This window comes from Dermacentor andersoni, chromosome 2 (assembly GCF_023375885.2).
Source record: "Dermacentor andersoni chromosome 2, qqDerAnde1_hic_scaffold, whole genome shotgun sequence".
Lineage (NCBI taxonomy): Eukaryota > Metazoa > Arthropoda > Arachnida > Ixodida > Ixodidae > Dermacentor > Dermacentor andersoni.
The window spans coordinates 26171600-26193786 of NC_092815.1; the positions used below are offsets into that span (position 1 = coordinate 26171600).

The window sequence follows — 22187 nt, forward strand, 5'->3', positions numbered from 1 at the left end:
CTTTGTTAAAGTTACAAAATGTGCTAAAAAGAAAACATACCTTCAGAATGCAGCAATTAATAGTAACCAAGACAGCCCTGTGGTCTGAGATACCTTTAACCACATCACACTTGAAGCCCTTAGCTGCAAGGCTAAGGCCTAAGAACACCAAGTCTAGAACAGAACTTTCTCTGGTAGCCACACCACTTGAGTCAGCCCAAGAGATAATAGTTGGCAAGAGTTGTATATTGAAAACCTCTTAAGTGCTACAATGAACTGTACACGAAGGAACAGCTAGGCAGGATATTACTGTACTGTATGTGCTGCCTATCACTGCACTTAAGTTTTCAAGATGCAAATCAACCAATAACTCGATTGACCATTTTGTTCAGTAGTTCTGCGTGATGTTTTTTTTTTTCTTCCAGCGCTGAGATGTTTCTTTTGTGTACCAATGCCCTTTCTATGTTCATTGTTTAGTATAAAAGGGAGAGAGATCCATCCTCGCCCAGCCTATTGCCCACTTGTGCCTATGGAGCAGTCAGTGTAGGGAAACAGACCAAAACTTGCGTGCATGTTACAGAATGTGGGCACTTGATGCACAAAATGAGTGAATAGGGTTCAGCAAGGCATGGTTATACATGCCCGAGTTACCATAACCTTATCTTGAAAAGTAAGAACTATAACTTTAGTGGAATTGCAAATACTTATCATTCACGAGTCTGGTTAATTAGGACTGATCTCAAACGTGTGGTTGGCCCACCATGATTTTAATGCATTCTGAAGCCATTTAATATTTAAAGCATTAATCACACAATCATGCACGTTTATTCAAGCTTTTAAACTTGCCATGGCCAATGAATTCAGTAAAAAGTGGCAGATACGGAACTTTATTCGGAGTTATTAGGCAAAGTGTGCCTGCATTCAATATTCACGCTGCTGTGTATGTAGATGAGCTTCATTATGCCACACCACCAACCTGGTCACCACAAAACTCGTTAGTATGTCCATTTGCTCCGATACCTGTTTGATGTTGACGGGCACCATTATCAAATGACGTCAACAACCTGCAGACCACAAGAGTAGCTGCATAGTATGTCTACCTGTTCTTATATTCATTTGCATGCAACTAGCTGGTAGCTACCTTGGTGCTACAAGAAGTAATTCCATTTGTCATTATATTTTAATCAACCCACCATGGTAGAAACAATATCTGTGGTCCCCATCAGAAATAATGAGTTGGCTGTGCATTCACTTAATGAATATTTTTAAATTGTAGGCCAGCCAGACCTTTGAGAGCATGCTTGTAATCTATATGACGCTGCACTATACCAGGATGTGGCTTCCAGTAACTGTTCCATGCTGGTTAATTTAGTGTCATAAGAGAAAATAACAACACTATTCTGAAAGTCCATGCTCTTGTACAAGCTGATTTGCTTCCATTATTTTTCGATTTCTACCTACCTGCTTTTACAATGAAGCTGTATATAGCTAGCTGATTTGTCCATCCATCCATCTGTCACATGTGCGCCAAAAAGTCATCCGGCGCAACGCCATGCGCATGCACAAAAAAAAGAAAGAGAGGCGCGCGACTGGCTGTGCCAGTAGTGACGTTGCTGCTCTCCATTGCAGTTGAGTGCGTGCGCAGCTGTTTCTTTCTGGCTCTGAAATGGGTAGGCCATGCGTCATAAGTACTCCTGAGGAGCAGGCAGCTCTCAATCAGCAACGTCGCAAGCAGAACTGGGAACAAGCTCGTCTATGCCATGCCAATGCTGCAGCCCAGGCACAAGAACAGGCTCGTGCAGCTGAGTGCAAGTAGCAACTGTGTGCCGAGGATCTGGCAACCTACCAAGCTGTCATTTAATGAACCATTGGAATTAAGCCATTGATAAACACCGGGGCCACACATTTCAGCTTTGCTGGTTAACCATCTGTACAGAGTGCTTGGGCAGTGATTTTTTTTAGTCTTCGCTATAGTGTATTTTATTTCTCACTACATAGTCTTTGCTTGAAAGAAGTGGAAATGTTCAGCTCGATTATTGCTTCCATGCAGTCTGAATGCAGACGCTATAGTGTTTAGCTCTTTTATAAACTACCTATTCATCCGCACTGATGCTATTCAGAGGGGTCACCTGGAAACTGTGTCACCACTGCTTTTTAATGCAGACACATCCGAACCCTTAGGCCAGCAGCGTGCGAGTCTTACTAATAACAACATAGGGTACTGTAGAGCTACCATGGTCAGTTACAGTGCACTTTGTGAACTGCAATAGAAGAGTGGTTGTTTTTAACCAGACAGCTATTTTGGTGCACTTTTAAAAGTTCCATTATTGATCCATTAAGTGTTTATTATTACATACACAGTTATACAATATTAAATGCATACAATTATTTATCGGGAAGCATCACTGTAGTATGTGCTTCCTAACCTTATTTTTCGGCACGGATTGATGTGGCTGTTTGCATTAATTACATAGAACTTAAGGCTGCTCAATTATGGAGTCTAATTAGGTATATACAGAACCAGCACACTTGCTAAGCATTTTATTTCATTACACCATGTGGCAATTCCACTGGGCCAATCTAAAGAAGCATGGCTGCTTCAAACGTGCACCAACAGAGGCACACTTTCCGTTGGTGCACTCTACAGCTTCCGACTCTTACAAAAATTGGGAACAACTGATGCATAAAAACACTCCTACATTATACATAAGCAGCACAAGACCATATGCAAATGAATTGCGAACAGAAGCCAGCTGGTACGAGAGTGAGCTGCAAAATAGAGGTGTGTGGGAGTCCCTTACATAGCAGAAGTGCATTGGTGACAGCTACAGAACCGTTCAAGAAATTATGCAGATCCAATGCACAGTTCGGAACCTATGTGAAGCAAAGCTTTCTTGGAGTGGTTAATTAAATGCTCTAAATCTTCTGTATCATGTTTCAGTGCATAGCGATTACGTTCCTGCCCGGTAAACCAGCAAGACACTGAAGTTCCACGATGCACCTCGCATGATCGATGAGGCTGCACATTACATTGTTTCTGGGATCAGCCCACTTTTCATCACGCCATCCCCAGGACTGGCCCAGTTTAACATTGCACTATTTATCAGAATAGGTCTACCTTACTCCGAGCAGGCGCACCAGAACCTGTGAAAGCTTCACTTATAATAAAGATCAAAGGCATAAATTTGTTGCACTGTGGATATTTAGGTGCCGTTTTGTTTTTTCACTGTGTAATTGAAGTAAAGAATAGTTCCGGCAATCAGCACATCTGTAGGCACTGTCCAGATCAGGCTACATGTAATCCAATTTGCTATATGAGTGCTGCTCTGTGTATGAATGATTTGGCAAGACAGCAGCAATACCCAGCAGCCACAGTCAGCAAAGTCCAGTAGGATTCCCCTAGGAGGCTTTGCTCTAAAAAAACAGCTGCATCGAAAGCCATGCACGTGGGTATATTGCTTGATGTAGCCTCTAAAATACATGCAGGTTGCGAAGTTGCACAACAGCTTAATGGTTCATGCATCCAGCTCGAAAACTCCGCGTTGTTGCAGTGCCGAAAGTTTGATCCCAAACAGTGTCAGTGGACAAAGCTTTGTGGAGCTCGTGGTGAAGACAATGGGGCAGTGCCGCAACTGTGCAAGCTGTTGAATATGGCATTGGATAGGTATTTAGTGTGCGGGCGTGGTCACAGCTATCACCTTGCCATAAATTAAAATTCGTAACCGCAATTTTTTTTACCTCATTTATTTTGTTAATCTTCACTAATTTTCCAGCCTCCTCTTGGTGATCCATACCTTTTACACATGGTGCTTTCTACATCCCAACCCTTAAATCTCCATCCTTGCCGAAGGGAATTATTTTTTTAAATGTTTGTTTCCCCTCCAACATGCAAACAGCAGTGGAAAATATCCACAGCTACCTCTTGGATATAGCATTTGTTCCTGAAGCATCTATTTCTAGTCACAAGTGCTTCCTTAGGAGTCGAAATTTTGCCTTGTTTAGCTGTCTGGTGAAGCTCTGTCAGTATGTCTTACCACATCACTTTGTTGCCCTCTCAACTGAGACAACCTATGCCACCCCTAGCAGAAGCTACAAGTACAGGGGGAGATATGCCAACAAAGTGATAGATCCACAACAATGTGATAGATCCACGACTAGCAACTTTTGTATTACTAGCTGTGACCAGTAAAAGCACAAGCATGCCTCTGGCACTGCACCCCAAAGGCAGGGAAATTAGTACACACTATGAAAGCGAGTGCTGAGCAATCCTCGTTTTTTAGCATTCCTTTGCAGCTAGCTTAGCACTACCGATTCTGACAAGTTCGCTAGATACTTGGCAGGGAAGCACTTCTGCGCTTGAAGCATCTAGAGCAATGGCTAAAGCGTGCTGCTAACCACCCACCTACATTTGTGGCCTACTAATTTATCAGCCTTGTACAGCACTGTAGTGTTTAGACGAGCTTGAGGAACACCGCTTTTTCTTTCCAACCAAATGGGCCATGTGGTATGGGCTACTTTTTTTTACAAGCAGAATTTACATGTCTACAAGTGAACCTTCGAGTGAGACACTTGCACAAAATGACAAGTTTTCCCATGTTTTATTGCCAAGATACTTTTTTTTCTTCAGGGTCAACTTGTTTTCCCTTGGCTCTTCATCTCATTATAGTACTTTTGTCCTCATTTTTCCCACATACAAAAAAAAAATTGTTCACAATATTGTTGCCTTTATCACAAGGCAGGTCTCTCCACTAGCTTGTCCTCTGCACTGACAAGCATTGCTTGAAGCTGCAGCTTTGCATAAACAACAAAGATCCGGCATCATCTTCGATTCTTGAAAAAATTGGGCATCTCTGAGTGGTACCCTTCAGTGCAAGATGGAGGAGGGGTAGCAACACACAAGTGGGAACAGGAAGAGGAAAGAAATAAGAAAATGAGATGGGAACAACAGACGGTAGGAATGTAATGCTGCCCTGGGGCAAAAGTTGATCGGCAAACGGAAGCTTAAACTACAGTTTGCCACCTATAACATCGTAAGTCTCGTATAGGGTATTGGCTTTCAGTCATGTTCAGCTTGTCGCAAATGCCAAATATTGTGATGGTAGGTTCAGTAAAAACAGATGTAGCTTGGTAAGAAACAAAATTCACTCCCACACCATCAGTACATTTTGCAAGAACATGTTTTAAGTGTAGTCAGCACCTGCAGCAACAAGGCAAGAATTTGACAGAAGTTTCTGAAAACTCAGCAGGGATGAAATACATTTTGTTAAGAATCAATGCAGTGAGTTTTAAGTATGTCACTTTTGTCTCATGCAATTTAGGTTGTGAAAAACAGCTAAAAACGCCAAGCACCATGTGGAGCAGTGCAGGCTGTGCTACCATGAGCTTGTGTGAGTAAGAATTTTCGTAAGCAACTTTTCTTTGGTATTTTCTTCTTTTTTTTTTTTCGCAAACCAGATGCCGCCACATTCACCATGGCCATTCTCTGGCACAACAATCAGGCCTGCCGCTCAAGGTTAAACAGAAATCCAATAGTTGTGGCAAATGACTGTAAATGCGGTTTATGACAGCAAACAAAACCTGCAAATATAATGAAAAAAAAAAGAAGAAAAGGTAACAAGAAAAAGCATGAGAACAAAAAAAGAAAAATGGCAGACAGGCTTTAGGGTAGGTGTGAGAAAGGGAGAGAGCTTAGGCCTTCGTTGAAGGTTGTGTTGGTGAGGTTTGACGTGTCCCTTGGCCCTGTTTTTGTTGATCCCGAAGATGCTTCTCAACCTGCAAGCAGAGCAAAAGGCCATCAGGAAACAGTGAGTGAGTGCTTAAAAGAAAGTGGAAACAGCAGTAGACTGATTTCACGATGAGTTTCACTAATCCACCGCTGCTGCAAGCATGCTGGTAGTAGCAGTCCCAAGGCGGCTGAGGGTAACCATGGTGATATGCATGTATTTTTACCATGACAAGCTGGCACATCAAAAGGCAGGAATTTGAGATGGGAGTGGGATGGAAGAGATGCAATCCCCCCCCACCTTGCAATTCGCTCTAAAACCTACAATTGTCCTCGGCATTCCCCTCAATGCTGCCTTGAACCCCTGTACAGTGGGGGTTCAAGGATGGGTGGGTGCATCCTGCACCAGAGCTTTGAAACAGTGTAGTTGTCAGAGGAGACTAAGGGCTTGACTTCCCAATCCCCTCAAACACAATTGCCAATGAATGTGCTGTTTGGTTGAAGAAACACAATTTGTCCACTGTCTATAACACAATCTATAGCTTGTTGCAATCAGCCTTGAGTGCCACATTCCTGACACTTCGGCGTGAACTTTGGCAACAAGACGCACCATTGCAAAGCAGACATGGCAGCTGTGTCAGATACATTCATAAAAAGTTATTGTGCACCCCCCCTTCCCCTCAAGTGTTTTGCTCCGAAAAAAAAAAAAAAAGGTGTTTTTCAAAAATCTACTTAGATATTTTACTTTGTTATGCAGCATTTTGCAGGATTAATGCAAGGTAGCCAGTTGTAGTACTGTTGGCAAAAGGAACTTAGTATGGACAGATGGCCAACAATAAGTGTAGTAAGAGTACATGCTAGTAGTGGGCACTTGAACTTTGTCATGGATGAATAAACACTGTTGTTTCCTATGCTTCAGCTGACGGGGCTGTGCTGCTTAGGGATTAGCTCCATGAGCATGGCAACCAGAATACATGCACACAGCTGTTTCAATTTTTTTGACAAGGGACATACCTCGCATGTTGCGTAATTTAAGATATGAGCGAAGACATTACCAGTGTATATAAAGGCTGCATGCGATGCAGCCTGCTGCCTTTTCTGAGCCATACTTTACACAATAGCTCAACAAAAGAAAAAAAAAATTTATTGTGACCACACAAAGAGCACACAATAAGTTTGAAAAAAAGCAAGCAACTTTATATAACACATTTTGAGAACAAGCAAGCCAATAATGGCTGCCACATCTCAGATCATTCAACTAGGCAGAGGAGGGACCAGGTAACAACATTTGCATGGGCTGCTTGAAGTACAAGTGGCTGCTTACAATCTTGCGAACATGCAGCACGCTGGCGTCGCTGTCAGATTTCCCCTTGCAGTTCTCTGGCCGATAAGGTGGCACGATGGTTACCTGATTCATCACAATTATGTTCTTCCCCTGCCACGTCACATCATCAATCCTGCGAAAACAAGAGCAGATACAATCATTTAGGTCAGTTCTTGCCTCAGCAGCAAATTTGAAAGCTAAGACCTCACCAGAGGACTACCTGCTGTCATGCCCCAAGCAACAAAGAAAACTGGTCGCACACCACGCAGCATGCTCTGATGCCTAAATCTATTTCTATGAATGCACATTTACTTGAAGAGTGATTGGATTCAATGTCCCAAACAAACACAACAGCACAAAAGATGTGAGAGGTGCTGTAGTAGTGGGCTCTAGGATCAGTTTTGACCACCCGGGTTTCCTAACACCCAAAGTATGGTACAGAAGTTATGCACTCAGCAATCATTATAGGCATGAACTATAGTAAGAGATATTCACTATCAAATTCAGGCCCTAGTGAAAAATGTTAACATTTATTTGGCATAAACAAGCCTTTCAGCCATGCATCAATTAGCTCCAACTGCAAGTAATGCAAAAAATTTTCAGATTCTAGGCTGTGCTTCTACAACATGCACTCCTTTGTGTCAAAGTAAGCATGCCACAGATATCACAAATAGAAGCTGCAAAATTGGGGATATCTAACACATGCAAATTGAAAATGAAAGCACAATGCCTTGAAAAATACACCATGCTTAGGCTAAATGCAAAGAAGACACCGGGTGACTCACGTTTTTCGTATCGCCAGGAAAAGGCGAATGCCATCGTGGGACACACCAGCAGAGATGGCAGCTGCCAAACGCTGCCGCTCATCTATGTTCTGCTTTGCTCTTGTGTTGAGCTGCGTTACATGAACGATACGACACAGGTTGCACATGTGACCTAAACATCTAAAAGGAATAGCAAAGACTCAAGCTTTAATTTTCCCTGTTGCAGAGAGGTCCAAGTTTACAAAGAACAGAGGTGGGGGGTGACAGCACCTTCATATTCCTCATACGGACCCTGCAACGTTACACATTATTGCAATGACAGACCAAGGCTAGCCAACCCATGCCATTAAAAAAAATAACAATGAACTAAAAAATTTGACAATTTATGTAGGCATCTTGTGCAGCAAAACATGGCTGCAAATGGGCAAAAAGACAACGAAACCCATTCCAGCACACAATGGTGTCATCATTCCTGGCTTTTTTGTGCACGTGTGCATATAAACATAAGGCATTCAGAGAATTGATGCGCAGTCTTCAAGTGCCCCTTTTCCAATAACTCATGCATTTCTGCTCAATGGATGGATATAAGCTTCAAAAATGGTAATGCATCATCGTCAACCTATTTTGTCCACTGCAGGACGAAGGCCTCTCCCTGTGATCTCCAATTACATCTGTCCTGCGCCAACCGATTCTAACTAACGCCCGCAAATTTCTTAACTTCATCGCCCCACCTAGTCTTCTGCAGCCCTCGACTGTGCTTCCCTTCTCTTGGCACCAATTCTGTTACCCTAATGGTCCACCGGTTAACCAAGCTATACGTGACATATCCTGCTCCATTTTTTTCTCTTAATGTCAATTGGAATATCAGCTATACTCATTTGCTCTCTGATCCAAACCGCTCTTTGCATCTCAGCATTCTTCGTTCAATCGCTCTGCGTGGTCCTTGACTTGTTTTCAAGCTTCTTTGTCAGTCTCCAAGTTTCTGCCCCATATGTCAGCACCGGTAAAATGCACTGATTGTACACATTCCTTTTCAATGATAATGGTAAGCTTCAATTCAGGAGCTGACAATGTCTGCTGTATGCACTCCAACCTGTTTTTATTTTTCTGTGAATTTCCTTGTCATGATCACGGTTCCCTGTGAGTAATTGACCTAGGTAAACATGCTCCTTCACAGACTCTAGAGGCTGGTAATGCATCAGACTAGCTGTAGATGTGGCAAACAGCAACACCACAGTAATGCATGCTACTGATGTTAAAGACAAATCTCTTTCAGTGATAAAATCTGAATTGCTAACTGGCCTAGCTATGATGTAAACAATGAGCATGCTACGACAGCACACCGGCTGATGAAAATGCTTCATGATAAAAAGTGCTGCATGATGACAGACTGAAAAGCTATTATTGCCTTGTCCAATCTGCTAGTGAAAAAAAAAAGTTTGCAGCCGTGCTTCACGCTGTTCTGCTTTCAACAATCGTTAGAGATCGGTGTAGCTGAGAGTCTACTTTTGCTGTAAAGAATGTTGCGGTCGTTCTTGCAAACACTAAGACGAAACACTTTTTCATCTATGCAATCTACGAAAGTAAGCACCAAACACATCGCAGCAATGGCGATACCGGCACAAAGCCCTTGCTTCGACGCACCTTTTCTGTGTTTAGGGGCTGCGGAGGCGTGAGCGGGCTGGACGCGGCTTCCTTCTTCACGGTCAACTCAGAGACAAAGTTGAGGTTGACCATGCGTATGTCGCTGACATTGGCTTTCCCGCTAGAGCTGGCACACTCTGAGGCAGGCGCGTCAAGGAACAGCACATGATGCAAAAAGTGACACAGCGCGCGGACAATGTCAATACGCCATGCACACATTACGTTTTGGCAAAACGTTCGCTGCAGGATTGTCTTGCAACAGGGAACTAGTCCAAGCAAGAAAACATACACGTGGAGCAAGGGATAACCGCTACGATGGTACCGGTTCCACCACGCGCTACGCAGACACTAAAAGTTTGTCGCGTAAAGGCATGACATCACAGCTCTCTTACTAGGAACGGGAAGTCTAAGATGCCGGGGACTTTGAGACCAAGTTAGGCCGAAAAGAAGAGCCAGTAAGGGTACGTGACCCACTACGCTAAGTAGCCTAGGTTAACATGCCGCGCAATGCTTTGCGCCGCTAAGGGCAACGCGTCAGATGATTGCATCGCCGAGACCGGGAACAAGTAACGTAGCATCTACTTGGCGGTCCTCTTGAGTTAAAAAAAAAATGACTACACAAATAAATAAGTCTGTTAGACGAGCGCGATAATAAGCTTAAGAACATGATAAAGAGGAACACCGCATAATTGTTATTTGCACACTTGGGATCCCGAGGCAAGATTTTGAGAAGCACGTTGCCACTTTCTCTTTACCGGAGGTAGTGGCCGAAGTTGTAGCGCATGCAGCACGCTTCCTGAAAGGATACTTAACATGAGAGCCTTGGTCTGCTGGTCGAAAGCCAACACTTCTCCCTCGATAACCTGGTCATAGCAAGTTTTACAACTAACGAGACTTCCAAGGGAAAAGCATTCTGGCCCATCCGCCATAGCTTTCATTTTCGGGAATGGCCGATCGGCATAGTTGTCGTTATCGGCTTAATGAATCCACAACTTCGGCTAAACACAGCGCATCGTACTTTTCATGCCGTTGCGACCAAATAGAAATTTTATGCGTAATAACAATTATTACAACTTATTTAATACTTATTATAAACTTCAAGCATGAGATAATGTAGTTCAGACAGGTCAAAGTTGGATTACGCTTGTTTTACACAGCATTACGCGGTTCGGCTAGTGGGTGCTGACAGAACCAATCCAATCCAAAATCGTGTTTTGGATTACCATTCTCGCAAAAGGATTTTGGAGAGTCATTGCCAACTTGTGAGTCGCTGTCACCTTGCCTTGCTCCTTGTGTTCCTCAGTCGCACTGTACAACCAAAAGCCGACAAGATGAGTATAATGTCCTATAACGGAGGCGTCGTGGTCGCCATGAAGGGGAAAGAATGCGTCGCCATCGCAGCCGACCGGCGTCTCGGCGCGCGTGGCCATACCATTGCGCTGGACTTCGACCGTATCTTCGAAATGGGCCCCAAGCTTTACTGCGGCCTGCCGGGCCTTGCCACCGACACGCAGACGGTGGCGCAGAGGCTTAAGTTTCGTATAAACTTGTACGAGTTGCGCGAAGGCCGCTCGATTACGCCCAAGACGCTCGGCTCGGTCATCTCCAACCTGCTGTACGAGCGCCGGTTCGGTCCGTACTTCGTGCAGCCCATAGTGGCCGGCCTCGACCCCGTGACAAACGAGCCTTACATCTGCGTCATGGACCTGATCGGTTGCATCGACGAACCGACTGACTTCGTGGTCTCGGGTACGTGCGAGGAGCAGTGCTACGGCATGTGCGAGACGCTGTGGGAGCCCGACATGGGGCCCGACGAACTCTTTGAGGCCACTGCGCAGGCACTCATGAATGCCTTTGACAGAGACTCCAGCTCGGGTTGGGGCGGTGTTGTGCACGTAATCGAGAAGGATAAGGTCACCACCAAGTACCTCAAGACCAGGATGGATTGAAAGGAACATTTCCGGCTGCGTATCTCCATTTGCGCGTCTGAAGTCTCTGTAACGCCATCCTTCGTGCTAGGAATAAATGCACACTTTTTTTTTTTCAAAAAGAGGGAGAAGCTTATTGATTTGTTTAGATCTTCGAATCAGTCTTGTAAGAAAGTTGAGTGAATCTTCAGAGGCTGCAAGTAGTCCAGAGCTAAGCACTTATGAAGGTATAAGGACTTTCGTAATGGAGCAACGTAATGGTGTTCAGAGTTCATTGTCGTGTGGTGGATTCATTAGCACGCCATCAATAAGACAGTTCTGCATTCGAGTGCAATTTTCATCGCCGGCAATCTGCAATGTGTTCCTAGTATAATGGTCCTTGACATATGGGCTAAACCACAGTGTTGCGACGAAAGGTAAAAACATGAAAATTTACATACACCTTTAAATCGTTGAATGAAGTTGTAGTGACTTACCACTTCATATCCTTGGTTCCCCATCATTAGTTTCAAGAAAGGACTCCTAGCGCACTACATTATAGTGCTTGTAAGTTTAGAGCCAGATTTGATAACAGAAGTACCACTTTCTCGTAAAATCTAAAGCTTGTTCATACGTAATTATCTTGGAACAGCTGTGCCAGGTCTAACCTTATAGGGACTCAAAAACTATTTAAGTTGTTATTAACTAGGGCAGACATTTTAGTTGTGTCAATCATGCTCCTACTTCAAAAAGCTTAGAATTGTGTTTACTGTGTCCATCCATTCTTTCCACTATGCTGACATTGGTGGCCACCTTGTTGTCGTTGGCTTCAGTCGCACCATGGGGTGAAGAAAACGCCACCACTACATTACATTGCTAGTGCTGCAGACAGTTCAAGCCCCAGCAAACCAGTTCACATAGTACCGCATATTGAGCCACACAGTAGTACCAGTGAGTGCGTCTGTTCTGCACACTAGAACAATAAATCACAATGTAATATTTTTATATACATAGTCGCCTCATAGGTCATCCAACCATCTAACAGAACCATAGGTCATAAGCCATCCAAACCATCTAACAGAAGAGTGCATGGCGTACAGTGGTTTCATTAGAAAAATATACCTACCACTGGGACTGAATCTTGTATTCCTGCTGCATTGTGCACATTTGGAGTGGGACGCACTGACCACTGCACCATTGTGCAACAATATTTGTTTGTAAATTGTGCAAAATGTTGTACCCAACATAGGTTCTGAGAGTGGTGATGTCTGTGCACCTATTTCAAGGCCATAACAGGCAATACTGCAGGGGGCAAGGATTACACTGTGTAAGCTTTCAAGCCTGCTGCTGTTGCAGAGTTCAGTGCTAGAGGAATTGCTAAGGTCTGCTTTTTTTTTCTTCTCCTTTCTTGCATTTTTTGTACCTGGATAAGTCATAATATCTGGATGATCGATTTCCATGCCTACTATACTACCCATAGCTCATGCATTAATAGTGCTCCAGTAGAGCCGTTGAAGGTAAGCAGATTGTATTAATTCACAGCTTTTTACCATGACATTCATCATCATCAGCCTCGCTACGCCCACTGCAGGGCAAAGGCCTCTCCCATACTTCTCCAACTACCCCACCCATGACATTACCACTTCAATATTGGTGGCTACAAAGACATCTGTGCAAATCATCTATTGCTCAAGTGAAATAAATGTCCTTAACACAACAGCCCAGCTTTGGCAGATAATTCTGAGTAGTAGGTCACTACTGCTAGTCGAATGTCATTCGTCTTATTCCATTGACCTAAATATATGAAGATGTTGGGGCCCTCGCACGTGGAGCAGGCTCTGTAGTTGAGGTGCATAGTGGCATTGTGTCCATGTCGTCCCTTTCAGTCCTGTGTTCTTTTGTTTTTTTTTGTGCGCTAAAAAAATTAAATTATGGGGTTTTACATACCAAAACTACGATCTGATTATGAGCCATGCCGTAGTGGGGGACTCAGGAAATTTGTACCACCTGGAGTTCTTTAATGTGCACCTAAATCTAAGTACACGGGTGTTTTCGCATTTCACCCCCATCGAAATGCGGCCGCAGTGGCTGGGATGCGATCACGTGACCTTGTGCTTAGCAGCCCAACACCATAGCCACTAAGCAACGGCAGCGGCTTTTCTGCGCTAAAGAAGTTGTTACTGAGGTGGATAGATGCCTTCTGGATAGATGGACACACAAACCTGTTGTTTTTTTCCAGTTATTAATGCAATTAGCATTATTAGCCTACTTCACCCACTTTGGCATGCTTCTGCTGTTTAGCCATTGAAACATTGCTCTTGCTCATGAAAAAAGGAAATTGCATCTCCGACTGATAAAAATGAAAATGTACGCTCTTCAAGCTGACAGTGAAAAATTTTTACACCTTAAAAAGACACCTGTGCAATGATGTCACAGTTCATTCAAAACCAGATATGCTGAACCCCAATTCTACAGTGCTAGTGGGATAAAACTAACAGCGGCTGGGAGGCCGCATATAGTGAAGCTTTCTAGTGACATTCGAAGGTGTAGAAGCAGTGGTCTGTGGTGGCCAGCGGTACAAAACCGGCTCGGTACAGTTGGGATGCCATGTTTAGTGAAGCTTTCTTTGTGGCATCCGAAGGAGTAGATACTGTGGTCTGCTATGACCCATGGGTGTATTAATGCGATTAGCATTCTTGGCTGACTTCCTCCATTAAAGAGTGTAAATAAAGGTGTCTTCAGCAATCCGGTGAGTCGCAGCATTGCTTGAATGCTAATCGCATTAACATCTACAGTCATCGTGAGATGGGTTCTACTGAAAATTTAAAGACTGACTGTGCTTGAGCAGCGTGGCCCATCTGTTCCTGTCTCATCTTTCTGGCATTTCTGGAGCAGATGCCACTGGCTGGAAAGCATGCAATTTAAGTCTGAGCATTGTACCAATACCAAAATGCACACCCTTCCAAAGTTCCACATCCTGTCGCAGCATATATTCCACTGGTGAAGCAGTGCCACTTTGTTCACATGGCTGAAATGACTAACCATAGACCTGCAGAAGGGTTAAAGGTTGAGCTTCTTGTTGCACTGCATAGTTCTGTTATTGCCTCAAGATACACCTGGCACATTCATCAACAGGTTACGAAAGTGAAATATTGAACTGGCCAACAAGTTTTTTGGTTCATCTGGGCACATGCAACCCAACCCTTTTATGCAAGCAGTGTCAGTTTAAGAGCAGAATAAAATGTACAAAATACACCTTATATTAGGAGCATTTGTTATTGAAGAAACAACTGATAAGTCGCAATGGTCTGTTTTAACAGGGTAGTGTGCTAATTTGCTCAATCTTGCACTGCACTCTTCAGGCATTTTTGTGATGTACAGGGACGATGCTAATAATGAATTCCATGCAACATTGCATCATGATGCCCCGAAACAATAATACAGATTCATCCTCGCATCTGGTAGCAAGATATGAGTCTGCCGTAAATGCACATTTCTTTGTTTTTGACAGTTATAGCTGTTACAGGCCTGTCCTCGCACTCGGAATGACGATGTTGGAATCCACTGTCAATATCAAATACTTGAAAAACACCCATCCTCTAAATCAACTTGAACTATTCAAAGATGCGGTGGTGTCACAAGGTTCACAAAGATAAATCATAAGGCTATCACACATTTCTTGGTTGAAGTCATACACAATGGTTGAAGCCCAACAAGGAGTAGGCAGTTACTGGCTGTAAGTGGTACCATGAATTGACAAAGGAGTGCAGCTGAATCTTGTTCTTTAATGACAAATGCATGTGACATTGATACATGTTGAATTAGCAAATTATACTCCGCTGACTGTCATCCTTGGTTGATGTTCTCGCGTAGGAGCTGCCACTTGTGCAGGTGCAAGCATATTTGCTGAGAGTATCAACAGAGCAAAGGTGCAACATCACCAGCTGCATAATCCAGTGTAAACTATCTTGCCATAACCTACACTATGCCAGTGCGATTATGTCACCACCAGACTCTCCCGACAACACTATATAAGTGGTTACACAGACTACTCATTTGACTACTATTGTAGCTTAGTTGGAAAATACTTCTTTGATTGCTTTCAGACAGTTGGCGGAGGCAAGTAGACAGCTATGAGTTCCAGCTTGTGCTGCAGATACTTGCATCTTAATATCTGAAGAAATTGAATTGAGTTTATTTGCAACAATGTTGTGGGAGACCAGGAGTAAAGGCAGATCAAACAGTATGAGAGGATGTGGCCATTCTACACACACGTCGGCATAACGGTAGTTATAACAGGAAAAATGAAAGAAAATAAATATACAGTGCAGTGTACATGGCTCACATTCAAGCAAAGCATACTTATGCATGGCATGTATCAGAAAAAGTTATACAAACACTATTTCGATAAACAGCAAAATGAAATAAACAATCAGCAAGAATTTCACACAAATGTATGAATTAATGGCAACGTTATCACTTCCAGTAATACTCTCCGTGGTTTTTTGAATGACATTTGTGAGATGTAAAAGAGCTTTTTTCTACTAATTGCATTTATAAATGTGGGTAGCAATAACTGCAGCATGTGCCCGTCACAATTTGTGCAGATTTTTATTTGCCATTCTTCCGGTTTGCGTGCATTATATTTTGTTATGGTGGCTTCCATTCCAACTAGTGTTGATAGCGTGTTAGTATTGTTGACTATACCAAATGTGTACTGGCGACACAAAATATAAGTCTATATAGAACTGACCTTAATGATACTATGTTTTAAGAAAAGGTCCTCAGTATGAAAATGGTATAAAACCTTACATATTAATCAAACCACACGCTTTTACAACATTGCAAGCTTGTTGATATTTTCGTTCGTGGTTGTACCCAAAATCAGCAACCCGTAGTTAATTATTGGTAAAAAGAGAGCGTTATAAAGAAGCATTTGACATGTACATGGTGTTTCGTCAATTCTAATCGCATAATTAATCACTTCTGAATTATGTTTAGCACTGGTTCCATTACATGACAGCCTCTGTCTGTCAGGCTACCTCGTGAATACCATCTTTACTCATGTATCAGCCCACATAATTACCTGCTGCACAATTTCATTATGAGAAATGAATAAAGTGAATGATACTGAAGATGTGTCAAGGGATAGTGTCTGTATTTAACACAGTGCATTTGTTTACATTTGCATGCTTCATATCATGTCGACACAGTGGTTCATACTGTGCATGTAGTCAGTCCTGTTCTCTGCTATAGACAATATTATTCGATATACCAGTTAACGAGGTGCACTTATATCTTATTTAGTTTTTCTGTGATCACATTTGCTTGCGCAGATCCAAATATAATAACACTGTTTTGCTATTTTCACCATTATGAAACTTCAAGGTTTTTTTTTCGAAGCAGTATTAAAAAAGAACTTTTTCTGGCACATAATTTCTTGAAACAGAATATTTTCTTAGTAGAATGCAGGTACTTATATATAGGGGGTCTGAAAGGTTTGGAAAATGGAGTTAGTGAAAAACTGGTTTAAGATGGGGCAGTGTCATATGTGGTTCAACAGCTTAATAATTTCACATTCACTTTGACAAAAAAAATAAAAAAATATTTGAAACTATGTTGCTTCCACAGCGCTAAAACATGATGTCAAAGAATACTGAGGTATTACTCCTTTATTAACTCCAAGTATTCAAGATACACACAGTACATGTTTGATGTAAATGGCCAGCTAAAGACTTGAAGAGGTGCTTGACCTGGCACCAAAATAAAGTGTGCAATGGTGTGCATTGATGCCAGCCATGACAATAATATGGTGTGTCCTTCACAGAATGCTGAAAAAGCAAAGTTTGCTGTCACAATGACTCCAACTACTCACTCTCCTCTGAATACTTCCCCAGGACATCAAGCAGCATCCTTTTGGCGTGTTCAAATTTCTGCACTTGCTGTTGCTCATGCTGCAACACAGCATCTCGGAGTGCTGTCAAGCGCAGAATGCTCTCTTCGCTCTTCTGAAACATCTTGCGCAAATTTTCATTCATTGTCTCAACCATTTTGCACAACCGGCTGCCAAGGCCTGCAATGCAACATACATAGAAATGATTGAGACATCGCATATGAAATGTGCCTCTACTGTAACAAAATGTCCCAAATCAAGAAGAGTTCAGAAAATATTGAAATTTTAAGGAAATTAGGCAGCTGAGAAGAGGCCAGTGATCACTGAACTTAGGCAAAATCAAAACATTTTATTTGAGATAGCAAGCTAAACTTAGTATTTGCACTGATTTGTGTAATCCTGTCTGAAGTCTCTTGTGGGTCATATGAATAATCATGCGAAAAAAATGATTTCATGGCATGACATGATGCAAAGATGTGAACTAATATTTCACGGACAACAAATGTATTTTGCTGAATGCATGCCAGATGGCACCACACTACTGTGCTGCATCAAAAACACAGACTTCACGTGCAGCTCATTCAGAACATGCTCATTCATGAGCACTTCATGAATGAAGTGGCAATTAATGTCCTGAAATTGCTATTGTGACTACTTTTAGTTGCTGTTTTTGTAAACACTAATTTCTACTATGGAAGCAGTTTTTCTTGTGGTTCTTTGCAAACTTTCGTTGCAAGAATGCAAAGGAAATTAGGTCATTGCCTGACATGGCGGATATCAGGCCAGCCCACACTTTAGGGCAATGGAATTAGTCAAATGACATTCAAGTAGTAGTGGTGACCCACTACTAAGAGTTATCTGCCGAAGCTGGGCTATTGTATCAAGGACATTTATTTCACTTTAGCAATAGATGATTTGCACAGATGTCCTTGCGGCCACTAATACTGAAGCGCTAACAGCATGCTAAAAGGCTGTGCAATAATCCAATATGCTTGCCTTCAACGGCTCTGCTATTTGAATTATAAATTGATTAAATTGAGATGACAAATCTGTAATAGGATTCCTAAAAGCAAGGAATTCTTATTGAATTCATGAAAATCATTGAAAAAAGGTTAACCGCCCCCCCATGCATTCATTCAGGAAGAGGTGCCCAGACAAAAAACTGTGCCTCTCCTGCAACAGAGGCATTCTGAACAGTCCTCAAGTGGATCAACCTGTGTCCCTCGTATGAGACTCCAATAATTGTTTTGTCATATATATTTAAAAATAAAGAAATACTTACTGTTAGGCAAGTCGTTGGGCTAGTCAGTTCATAGATTCAGCCAAATATTAAACTGCGCCTATGTTTCTGTTCATGTCTTGTCTTTATTGCACAGTTTAATATTTTGTTGAAAATATTTGACGATTTCGAACATTACATTCTCAAATCATATAGAAATTGAATAGCAATTATATTCGATTTGTAATTAAAATTTAGAATGTTCAGAAACCCCTAAAAATTGCACGTGGCCTGAGGGCTTAGGGGTTAAATTCATAAAGGAGATTGTTCTTTATAAAATCAAGGCGGCTTGAGTAGATGGGTCCGCTGTTTGTTGTACATCATTCGTACTGTCCTGTATATGTACTACGATTATCATGGCACTGACTTGACACTCTAAAGTTATGCGAGATGGCAGCCAGAAGTGGATGAAATTCAAGGCATCAGCATTTAGGTACAATGTAAAAGAAAAGTGTATAGCTTATTATTTGTATGACTTACGTTCAGCTGACATCTCGATCGAGGCATTTCCACCATTGAAACCTTCAAGTTCCTCTTCTGACTCAGCCTCATTATCACCTATGTCAATAAAAACACACATTGCAGTGACACAGCTGTGTGGAAACTCATTGTTTGGGCTGTGCCCTGACAAATTTCAGTTTGTTCCAGCAACAATGCGACTCCACATACATTATTTAAAGGTGCATTTCACATTCAGGAAAATTAGGTGCCAATCCAAGAAACAGTTGAGCTCACTCGAATCAATTAGTTCCTATCAAGAGAGACAGAGATAAAAGGAAGGCAGGGATATTAACCAGTCAAGAGTCCGGTTGGCTACCCTATGCTGGAGGAAGGGAGAAGGGGAATAGAAAAAGGGGGAGATAAAGTTCTGCCTAATCCTACTTTCTCCCATATGCAAAGTGGCCACTACAAGCCACACATCACTAACATGAGAAATTCAGTATAGTAGTGTGGTTTCCTGGGTCAGTTGGTGCATGGTTCCAGCAAGTACAGACGCGAGCACAAGTAAAAGGAACGGACAGGTCAACGCTGGTTGAATCTTCCGCATAGTAAAATTATAAAAAAAAAGAACGTTATCGCAGTTATTTCATTTGCAACAGCATCTTCACACGTATACTTCTCAAATGGGGTAGACGATAACTGAAGTTCAGCTTATGCCTCCAGTTGTCAGATGGGCAAGTTTACAGTTACTCTTATCAAGTGAATTTCGCCATTAGTGCGCGCGCTGTCACACGGTATTAAGGTACATGCACTATATAATATTTAGTGGGGTTAGCATGCTCTTTTTAAACTATGGCATTGAAGAATGTACTCATGGAGAAATCTATTGGCGAGTTTCGTATAATGTTTAAAGAGCCTTCACGTCATTCATTCTTCATGTTGTTAGGCCACGTACATTCATCCGGCCTCACGAACGAAAAGGCACTGGCGCCAACAGTTTCAGGTTCTTTTGGAAGCACATCTGCACCTGTAAACGTTGGACACATATCCGACAAAACAATAAATGTATCCACATATTCGACACTTGCTGTATTATTCTTCATACCAGGCGACATCTGTGAACGGAAACCTTCGCTGTCGAGGGCGTGATTTTCAGCGGACACGGTCGGCGTTTGTTCCAGCACATTTCGTTGAAACTGCATTGAGATAGTTAGATCGACCCTAATGAGTGAACACGCAAAACCGCGTACGTGCGATGATATAAGGTCAAATGAACGCTACCTCTTTGTTGTCATCCTCAACGCATTCATTTGTATTATCATTTGTGAAATCCATGATAGTGGCGTAGCGAAAGACGGTCAAATGGGACGCAGGGAGGTAACCACTGGGGAACACGTCTTTTACGAACAGATGACAGTTTACGTCTGGTAGAAACTAGAGGTAGAAACAATATAACTTTTCGCATTTTTCCTTCTTTCTTTCTCTTTTTGTTCTGTCCGAAGTTTCCGCTTCATCGAAATTTCGCGGCATACGGTGCCTGTGAAACCGCGACGCCAGCGACGCCATAGACTTTGAGAAACTATGAGCGCATTATGAGCGACGCGTAGTGCATGGCCTCCAAGATTGCTGACGTGCGATAAACAGAGCGTAACTTCTGGTGTGGAGGTGGCTCTCCAAAAACGATGCCGGTCGCCGCGGCCGTTGCATAGCACAGAGCATGTTCGTCGTGTTTATTGGTTTTACGTTGTTGAAATAGTGTTTAACTGATTGCGAAATGCCTTCCGAGGGCAGGGCAACGCTTCCAGTCGCGTAAAGATGACGCTGTGTGTAACGTGTCACTTATAACATAAGCTCGCGTCATCTGCTGAGGACTCCAGGAGTGCAGACATTGGGGCTATTTGTTGGTTCGTCGCATCAATTGAAGTCATAGCGCTGTAGTGACAGGGACATGATAGCGCACGTCCTGCCGTCTTTCATGTCCCTGTCAATCCAGCGCTATGACTTCAATTGATGCTCAGGACTCGTACGTCGTGCGTGCGTTTGCTTCAGTTGACAACAGTTGGGAAGGCGCTTGTAAGATACGCGCATTAAATTTACGTTTGCTTCCTATAAATACCTGTTGCCACGTCACTGCGTGCGGCTTTTATGTAGCGCATGTGTGGCCTACTTGTTTGCCGTTGGCTTGCAGCGGTCTCAGGTTGTACTCGAACACATGTGCGGTGTGCTTGTTCGACGACACCCTCGGTTTTGTTTGTACCGTGTACGTTCCGCGCAGCGACTGCGTTTTATTGGGGGAAACCAGCGAGACATACTCGTATACAGGAGAACACGTGGACACGACGAGCGCTGGACTTAGAAGGGAAAAGTTGAAAGTGCTAGTTCTGACCACTTCTCTTTACGTTTCGTAGGTTTCCTGTTCAATCATTTGCAGCAACTAGGCCAGCAAGACATTCTGTTTGGAGAGCTGGGCTTGAACACAAGAGCGTGATGCCTTTGACAAGAACATTGCAGGGCTCTATATTTAAGGTGATGGTACACAACATCACTAAGAATACTAAACGAGAAAAAGCGTGTTTCAATATTGCAATATCTAAAAATGAATGAACGCAGAACCTGAGTTACAAACTTAGCAACTGCATAGTGAACCGTTATGCATAATAAAAGTTCAGGTGTCAATTGGAAATGTTTTCTGCTCTTCCTATGCCTGCGTAGCATTTCTGACTGATGTTTCAGTTTCGTGCGTGTTACAATAGGAACCCAGGAAGCACAAGTTGACTGCTAGCTAGCTTGATACAGCTTGAGCAGGCTAGAAGCAGCTAGAACTATGTCAAGCTATAGTTTAGCCATCTTCAAGATGGCTAGCACTTGATGTCTCGAAGCTATAGTCACTAACCATTGTGAAGACGTTTAGTTGGAAAAAAATCAAGTCAACAGCCAAATCAAATCAAAAGTCGAAATTTTTCTGCGCCATGGCTAGCACATTGAGGTATCGAAACCATACGCTTCTAGCCATTGTGAAGGCAATTACTTTGAATAAGCGCCAAAACTTCGAAGGCATTCCCAGGGAGTATCCAGAGTAGCCTCAGCGAATCGGAGAGGGAGGTGGGCGGCTCGGCAATGCATATATGTAACGGGGGGAGGGGGTGGCGACACGGTCAATTTTGTAAACGGGGAAGTTGCTGGCATGCGTAGGAAAAAGTAAGGGGATAGTTGCGTCGATAGGGGATAGTTGCG

General features: G+C 42.8%; 3 protein-coding genes across 4 annotated transcripts; 1 reads left to right on the plus strand and 2 right to left on the minus strand.

Annotated features, from left to right (window-relative positions):
• Positions 1 to 4558: 4558 nt before the first annotated feature.
• LOC126542565 (protein LSM12-like) lies at positions 4559 to 10400 on the minus strand. Its single transcript, XM_050189704.3, has 5 exons — positions 10242 to 10400; positions 9434 to 9570; positions 7811 to 7920; positions 7026 to 7158; positions 4559 to 5751 (listed from the first exon to the last, which is right to left on the minus strand). The coding sequence occupies exons 1-5, from the start codon at positions 10369 to 10371 to the stop codon at positions 5668 to 5670; spliced, it is 594 nt and encodes a 197-aa protein (XP_050045661.1). The 5' UTR covers positions 10372 to 10400; the 3' UTR covers positions 4559 to 5667.
• Positions 10401 to 10631: 231 nt separating this feature from the next.
• Positions 10632 to 11483, plus strand: Prosbeta3 (proteasome subunit beta type-3). The gene has a single exon (XM_050189703.2). It carries the CDS (start codon positions 10765 to 10767, stop codon positions 11380 to 11382), a length of 618 nt encoding a protein of 205 aa, XP_050045660.1. The 5' UTR covers positions 10632 to 10764; the 3' UTR covers positions 11383 to 11483.
• A 5511-nt stretch (positions 11484 to 16994) lies between these two features.
• LOC126542566 (uncharacterized) lies at positions 16995 to 20494 on the minus strand. Of its 2 annotated transcripts, none has more exons than XM_055077333.2 (5): positions 20235 to 20494; positions 20059 to 20149; positions 19909 to 19974; positions 18993 to 19070; positions 16995 to 17413 (listed from the first exon to the last, which is right to left on the minus strand). In XM_055077333.2, exons 1-5 carry the CDS (start codon positions 20286 to 20288, stop codon positions 17208 to 17210), a joined length of 495 nt encoding a protein of 164 aa, XP_054933308.1. In that variant the 5' UTR covers positions 20289 to 20494; the 3' UTR covers positions 16995 to 17207. The 2 variants fall into 2 exon arrangements, with proteins under 2 accessions (XP_054933308.1, XP_050045662.1); XM_050189705.2 differs by having other exon boundaries at positions 19909 to 19980; positions 20235 to 20490.
• Between the last annotated feature and the right edge of the window lie 1693 nt (positions 20495 to 22187).